Here is an 8,209-nt window from a genome sequence, read left to right on the forward strand (position 1 = left end):
TTGCATGCAAAATTCTAAGTGTGGCCTAACTATGGTTCTGTACAGCTGCAACATGACTTGCCACGTTTTATACTCTATATCCCGACCGATGAAGGCAAGCCTGCCATATGCCTTCTTGACTACCTTATCCACATGCGTTGCCACTTACAGTGACCTGCGGACCTGTACGTCCAGCTCTCTCTGCCTGTCACTACTCCTAAGGGTTCTGCCAATTACTTTATACCTCCCACCTGCATTAGACCTTCCAAAATGCATTACCTCACATTTGTCTGGATTAAACTCCATCAGCCATTTCTCCACCCAAGTCTCCAACCGATCTATATCCTGCTGTATCCTCTGACAATCCTCAACATTATCCGCAACTCCACCGACCTTTGTGTCATCCGCAAACACCATTTTAACTGAAGTACTTTCATAGAAATGTGATTATCTATTTTCCTCTTAAATACTTCCCTGCTCTCTTTTCCTGGAAGCTCAAATCATCAATTGCATTCAATAATTTCAGCTCCCAATTACAAATACTTGAGGGCCATTCACACAGTACACAGTTCTGAGTAGAGATTTTTGAAAATGACGATCAAAGTGCATGTAACCAATGTCCGGATGTTTGTTCAATGAGAATGTTTATGCATCTCCATCGCAGCGTGCAGGGGACCTCTTGTTTTTGAAGATATTCCAAAGCAATTTTAAAGTGTTTTGAAATTGCCCTGAAAATAGGTTGAGTTGCATCAAGGAGCATTGGGGAGAATAGATGATTAATTTTGTTTGTTTAACTGAATGTAACTAATGTGGTGCACTTCAGCTAAGTGTCCCAGTGGCTGTCGCTCACTGGTATAAGTAGAGTCTCATTTGACTGAACTGACAATTTTCATTCAGAGTCTCACAGACATCGTTCCATGACATGGAACATGGACTTTCCATTCATCTTTGAATTTGAACGCATCTACTACCCTGTTCTTGCAGCCGTTGGTATAATGGGTAAGGCAACAAAACTGGTCAAAGTATAAAGCACTGCAACTGTTTCTGTTCTTGTTCCTTGTCCTCTATTGTAACATATCAGTATTAATTAATTTGGACATAGGAAAGAGATGGAGAGTGTTTCAGAAAGACATATGGAAAGAAAACAAAGAGTTCAGAGAATATGCAAACTATGTGACATGTTTTGACGTCTGTGATATAATCGCCTATTCCATTGTATCAATATTTTTAGTGTTGTTAGTTGTCTGCTTAATACGATTTCTTAATTAAAATTATCAACTTTTTTGAAACTTCAACCGCTGAAGTAATGGTGACTGATGCCCCAGTACTGTATCCGGGAGAAATACATGAATTTTGTCCAGTGTGTGCAGGAGGGTTTTCTGACACAGTATGTAGACAGGCCAACCAGGGGCGATGCCACATTGGATTTGGTACTGGGAAATGAACCCGGCCAGGTGTTAGATTTAGATGTAGGTGAGCACTTTGGTGATAGTGATCACAATTCGGTTAGGTTTACCTTAGCGATGGGCAGGGACAGGTATATACCACAGGGCAAGAATTATAACTGGTGAAAGGAAATTATGATGCGATTAGGCAAGATTTAGGATGCGTAGGATGGGGAAGGAAACTGCAGGGGATGGGAACAATCGAAATGTGGAGCTTATTCAAGGAGCAGCTGGTGTGTGTCCTTGATAAGTATGTACCTGTGAGGCAGGGAGGAAGTTGTCGTGCGAGGGAGCCGTGGTTTACTAAAGAAGTTGAAGCGCTTGTCAAGAGGAAGAAGAAGGCTTATGTTAGGATGAGACGTGAAGGCTCAGTTAGGGCGCTTGAGAGCTACAAGCTAGCCAGGAAGGATCTAAAGGGAGAGCTAAGAAGAGCAAGGAGAGGACACGAGAAGTCATTGGTGGATCGGATCAGGGAAAACCCTAAGGCTTTCTATAGGTATATCAGGAATAAAAGAATGACTAGAGTTAGATTAGGGCCAATCAAGGATAGTAGTGGGAAGTTGTGTGTGGAATCAGAGGAGATAGGGGAAGTGTTAAATGAATATTTTGCGTCAGTATTTACAGTAGAGAAAGAAAATGTTGTTGAGAATACTGAGATTCAAGCTACGAGGCTTCATGGGATTGAGGTTCACAAGGAGGAGGTGTTAGCAATTTTAGAAAGTGTGAAAATAGATAGGTCCCCTGGGCCAGATGGGATTTACCCTAGGATTCTCTGGAAAGCAAGGGAGGAGATTGCAGAGCCTTTGTCCTTGATCTTTATGTCGTCATTGTCGACAGGAATAGTGCCGGAAGACTGGAGGATAGCAAATGTTGTCCCCTTGTTCAAGAAGGGGAGTAGAGACAGCCCTGGTAATTATAGACCTGTGAGCCTTACTTCGGTTGTGGGTAAAATGTTGGAAAAGGTTATAAGAGACAGGATTTATAATCATCTTGAAAAGAATAGGTTCATTAGAGATAGTCAGCACGGTTTTGTGACGGGTAGGTCGTGCCTCACAAACCTTATTGAGTTTTTCGAGAAGGTGACCAAACAGGTGGATGAGGGTAAAGCAGTGGATGTGGTGTATATGGATTTCAGTGAGGCGTTTGATAAGGTTCCCCACGGTAGGCTATTGCAGAAAATACGGAAGTATGGGGTTGAAGGTGATTTCGAGCTTTGGATCAGAAATTGGCTAGCTGAAAGAAGACAGAGGGTGGTGGTTGATGGCAAATGTTCATCCTGGAGTTTAGTTACTAGTGGTGTACCGCAAGGATCTGTTTTGGGGCCACTGCTGTTTGTCATTTTTATAAATGACCTGGAAGAGGGTGTAGAAGGGTGGGTTAGTATATTTGCAGATGACACGAAGGTCGGTGGAGTTGTGGACAGTGCCGAAGGATGTTGTAGGGTACAGAGGGACATAGATAGGCTGCAGAGCTGGGCTGAGAGATGGCAAATGGAGTTTATTGCGGAAAAGTGTGAGGTGATTCACTTTGGAAGGAGTAACAGGAATGCAGAGTACTGGGCTAATGGGAAGATTCTTGGTAGTGTAGATGAACAGAGAGATCTTGGTGTCCAGGTGCATAAATCCCTGAAGGTTGCTAACCAGGTTAAGAGGGGTGTTAAGAAGGCATATGGTGTGTTAGCTTTTATTAGTAGGGGGGTCGAGTTTCGGAGCCACGAGGTCATGCTGCAGCTGTACAAAACTCTGGTGAGACCGCACCTGGAGTATTGCGTGCAGTTCTGGTCACCGCATTATAGGAAGGATGTGGAAGCTACGGAAAGGGTGCAGAGGAGATTGACTAGGATGTTGCCTGGTATGGAGGGGAGGTCTTACGAGGAAAGGCTGAGGGACTTGAGGTTGTTTTCGTTGGAGAGAAGGAGGAGGAGAGGTGAGTTAATAGAGACATATAAGATAATCAGAGGGTTAGATAGGGTGGATAGTGAGCGTCTTTTTCCTTGGATGGTGATGGCAAACACGAGGGGACATAGCTTCAAGTTGAGGGGTGATAGATATAGGACAGATGTGAGAGGTAGTTTCTTTACTCAGAGAGTAGTAAGGGCGTGGAACGCCCTGCCTGCAGCAGTAGTAGATTCGCCATCTTTAAGGGCATTTAAATGGTCATTGGATAGACATATGGATGAAAATGGAATAGTGTTGGTCAGATGGATTCACAGGTCGGTGCAACATCGAGGGCCGAAGGGCATGTACTGCGCTGTAATGTTCTAATTCTAATTCTAAAATCCATATTTCCCATAGACGCTGGCAACAGCTGCCATCAGCCATCCCGTGAGAAATTGCACCTTTGTTTCCATTGACGTTTCAACTTTTATATTTTTGTATTGCCAGAAATATCAAGTTAATACCGAAAGAGAAGCAAAGCATTTTCACCTGAAGATTAACCAGTTTAGTCCAGACCGTTGTCTCTGAGCACTTCACAAGAATCAGGGTTCCAGAGAAAGGTAGCTCTGTACTGCTGGTATTGAAAAGGGTCCTGATCATTCATTAATTGAAAAAATGTATTTTCTATTGTTGAATTAGACTACATGCTCAACATCAATGATGAAATAAAGCCAGAAAGAATGGCAATACTCACCACGTCTGGCAGCTTATGCAGCTAGGGAAACAGAGGTAAAATTTCAGGCCGTTAACCTTTTACCAGTAACTTTCACTCTGCCTGAGATCTGAGAGAAGTTATCAGGGCCAGTGATTGCCTCGTAGGCTCTCTGCTGGTGAGGGTGCTGTTCAAAAGTCACCTCTGTAGGAAATCAATTAGTTATTAAGTAGCGTTCTATGCACAGTTATTGTTTGGCTTCCAACCAGTAACTTGACTATTTAAACTTGATGAGATGGCAGAGAAATGTGACAGTTATCTAGGATAACTAATAGTCTTTTAAAACTATGTTTGGATGCAGAACAAATGGCGTCTCCATTGATCGCTAAATGTAGGAGAAATACCACAGGGCAAGGCTTTGCATGTGATTATTTGGTCATACTGAAACAGATAGGTTTTTGTTAAATGTAAATACTGCACATGAAAATTGAAATCTAAATGAAGCATGCCGAAAATCACATCTATGGAATTCATAGGTTATGGACAATGTAGGTTTAATACACGCCAATTCAAGATTTCCCCAGTGCTTGGGAAATAAATGGTAGGGATAATCCCCGTCGTTGTATTTGAAATCTCAACTTCCAACAGACCTGGCGGAAAAAGGGCAGCATCAATTGAAGCTGGAATAGAGAGAGAGAGACAGAGAGAGACAGATAGAGAGAGAGAGAGAAGCAACAAAACGGATTATGGGAAATGCATTTAGCTGGTGGAAGAAATGGATAAAGACATGTATATGAACTGGGATTTTGTAAAACTGTCACTTGATTGAACCTTTCCCTTTGGCTGGTTTTCCCGTTATTTGATTCTCTAGCTCCATTCAAGATTAATCTCTCTGCAACCCACCAGACACACCATAAATTCCCTAGATCTCCGAGGGATATATTTTGTCCTGATTCTCCCTCCACTGTCTTTCTCTCCATTTCAGAGTTGCCTGAAAGTACAGGGTGGTTATCAGTATTGGTTGACCGTGAAAGATTAGATTGGTAAGGTGGATAAATTAAAGAGTAAAGAGGATAGGAGAGTCGGGCTGGTAAGTGTGATTTCGTTGCTTCGTTTTCCGTTTTGTTCCCCCCTTTGAATTCATTATTAATCGTATTGCAGTCTCTTACCTTCGCTCCACATTCCATTTTACATCTTGTTTATCTTTGGTCCACATCAATGTCCAGGCAGCAGCAGCACGTTTTGTTACTATAGCGCCTTTGAAGGAATAAAACTTTCCTCGGACCTTCACAGGAGCATTAGAAAGAAAACAAATGTGACTCCGAGCCACGGAAGGAAATAATGGCATTCTTTAAGAAATATCATAAAGGAGCAAAGCGAGTTAGAGAGGTGAATAGATTTCGAAGGGAATTTCAGATATCAGAACCCAGGCAGTGAATGCACGGTCGCGAATTGTGGAGCAATTATTATCAACGATGAACAAGCGGCCAGGATTGGAGGAGACCAGAGATCTGGAAAGATTTTCGAGCTGGTGGAAGCTAAAGAGTTAAGGAGGGGCGAGGCAATCGAGGGAATTTAAAACAAGGCTGAGAATTTTACAATAGAGGCGTTGTTTGGCAGGCAACCATGATAGGTCAGTGAGCACAAGGGTGATAGGGAAGCGGGACTTAGTGCGAGTAAAGCCATCAGCAGCAGAGTTTTGAATGACTTCAAGTTGACAGAAGAATGAATGTGGGAGGCCAGTCAGGCGTGTATTGGAATAGTCAAGTCTGGCGGTAACGATGGAATGGATGAGGGTTTCAGCAGCAGCAGATGAGTTGAGGGAAAGACTGAGGAAAGATTCAGCAGCAACAGCCGAGTTGGGCAATGGAGAGAAGTTTAAATAGTGATGGTGCAGATATGTGGTTACTCCTCATCAGTTATAACATTGACGTTGTGAACAGTCTTGTTCAATGTCAGACAATTGTCAGGGAGTGGTTTGGAACTGATGGCTAGGGAACGGAGATGTGATGGGGGAGAAGGCAATTGTTTCACTCTTACTAATATTTAATTGGAGGAAATGCTGTTCATCATGGATATCAGACAAGCAGTGTGATAATTTAAGGCGGTGCAGGAGTTGACAGATGTGCTAGTGATGTAAAGCTTGGTGTTGTCAAGGAAATTTGGAAAATGATGCAGCATGTCAATGAGATTTGTGAGCGGGTAAAGGATAGATAATTGAGGGACACCAGAGGTAACGGTGCTGGAGCAGAATGAGTAGACTTTGCAGGTAATTATTTGGCGGCAATTGGAAGGGTAAGAATGAGACCCAGTGACAGCAGTACTCTCCATCTGGATTCTCATATTAAACTTGTCTTGCTCTGTTCCTCCTTCATGTAATCTCTTTCCGAAGCAACTCACTTTGTTGTTGCTTTATCAGTATTTTCCACAGTCTTACATATTCCCTCAATCTTTTATTTAACTCAGTTTTCATACAATTCAGTTCACTTACGGTAACTTCTTCATTTTAGTTTGCCTCAGTGTAACTCCAGAGCAGTTTTGTGTACAGAACTAGTTACAATTAACAAAGGCAACATCAAACCAGGAATTAGTGCCAAGGGTCGGGGACTGCGACTCACCTTGGGATGGTCTAATGATAATTATCTTTCCTCTCTCTTGCAGTGAACTTGCTAGCGATTGTGATCCTGTCCCGTGGAAAGTGCGGTCTCTCCAAATGTGTCACTCATTACTTGGTGGCCATGGCAGTGGCGGATCTAATGGTCGTGATCATTGAAGTCATATTGAAGCGGATTAACAATATTTACTTCCCAATAAATGTCTTGTTCATCACTCCCATATGTGCCATGAAACTTGTCACGAAAATTGCAGCACTGGACTGCTCCGTCTGGTTCACGGTTGCTTTCACCTTTGATCGCTTTGTAGCCATTTGTTGTCCGAATCTCAAACAAAGGCATTGTACCCAGAGAACGGCGAACAAGGTTTTAGCGACTGTGTGTGTGCTCGGCTGCCTGAGAAGCATCCCCTTTTATTTCATGTATGAACCCCAACTTCTAATTAACAACATTGCATACTTCTGCATTGAAACCTCTGCCTATTGCACTTCGCCCTTATGGGCGGCGTACGAGTGGTTTGACAGTATTTTAACACCTTTAGTGCCGATCCTTTTGATCCTTCTGTTAAATGCTCTCACTGTCAAACATATTATAAAGTCCAATATAGTCCGCAGGGCGCTCCTCAGCAGCATCAATAACCAAAATGATCCAGAGAGTGAGAACCGGAAGAGGTCAATGATCTTGCTCTTTACTATATCTGGTAATTTTATTCTTCTCTGGATGACATATGTTGTGCATTCCCTAAGGTGGCGGGTGAAAAACTACAATTATACAGACAGATACTACAGTAACCCAATATACATCAACCAGCAAACGGGATACATGCTTCAGCTTCTCAGTTCTTGCACTAACACGTGTATCTATGGGTTGACGCAGAGAAAATTCAGAGAAGAGCTGAAGAATGGAATGAAATACTTGATTACACTGAATGGGAGACTATATAAATAGCAAGCAATTGGCAGAAAGATGCATCAAGCTGTGTAGATTGCAATCCATACCCTTCTTCTGTCCCATAACACCAGGCTGTCAGGTGATGGCAGGAAACAGGCTGACTCTCTTGAGAGAGGGAACTGGCCAATAAACCACCTAGCCAGCAGAATGCATTTGCATTGGGTATGCTGCCTGCAGTGCATATCCAATAGAACGAATAAACATTAGTATCTGAATTACAACAGAGCCAATATTGATAACTCGGAACAGAGGGTGAAAAACTGGGAAAACATCTGGTCACTGCAAAGCATGTAACAATAATGCCCATTGAACACCATCTTGTAAATGTAAAATGTTCAAATATAATGCACACTGGCCCACATCAGATAATTCTGAAGGCCTTAGTGATCATGCAGATTGTATCTGTTAAGTGTGAACCATTAATAATAACAGACACTTAGACCACATCGACTAAATGGGGAGTGTCAACTAATAATGCGCGCTGCACCACAGCTGGTAAATGTGGAGTGTTCAATGTTAATGCACACTGGATCGCATCTCATAAAAATGAAGCAGTTAATAATCATGGACACGGGACCACATCTGGTAAATGCGAAACATTGAATAATAAGGTACTCTGGACCCACATATGGT

At 42.6% G+C, this 8,209-nt stretch overlaps 1 protein-coding gene across 1 annotated transcript; it reads left to right on the top strand.

Annotated features, from left to right (window-relative positions):
• The first annotated feature begins 5,488 nt into the window (after window positions 1–5,488).
• Window positions 5,489–7,573, top strand: LOC137367003 (probable G-protein coupled receptor 139). The gene is made up of 2 exons (XM_068028500.1): window positions 5,489–5,558; window positions 6,675–7,573. The coding sequence occupies exons 1-2, from the start codon at window positions 5,489–5,491 to the stop codon at window positions 7,571–7,573; spliced, it is 969 nt and encodes a 322-aa protein (XP_067884601.1).
• The last annotated feature ends 636 nt before the right edge of the window (window positions 7,574–8,209 follow it).

This window comes from Heterodontus francisci, unplaced genomic scaffold, assembly GCF_036365525.1.
Source record: "Heterodontus francisci isolate sHetFra1 unplaced genomic scaffold, sHetFra1.hap1 HAP1_SCAFFOLD_409, whole genome shotgun sequence".
Lineage (NCBI taxonomy): Eukaryota > Metazoa > Chordata > Chondrichthyes > Heterodontiformes > Heterodontidae > Heterodontus > Heterodontus francisci.

Excerpts from the sequence above, each read along its gene's own strand:
- LOC137367003 (XM_068028500.1), top strand. The coding sequence starts at position 5,489 with ATGAACAAGCGGCCAGGATTGGAGGAGACCAGAGATCTGGAAAGATTT. Across the intron at positions 5,559-6,674 it reads GAGCTGGTGGAAGCTAAAGA|TGAACTTGCTAGCGATTGTG; the intron begins GTTAAGGAGGGG and ends TCTCTCTTGCAG.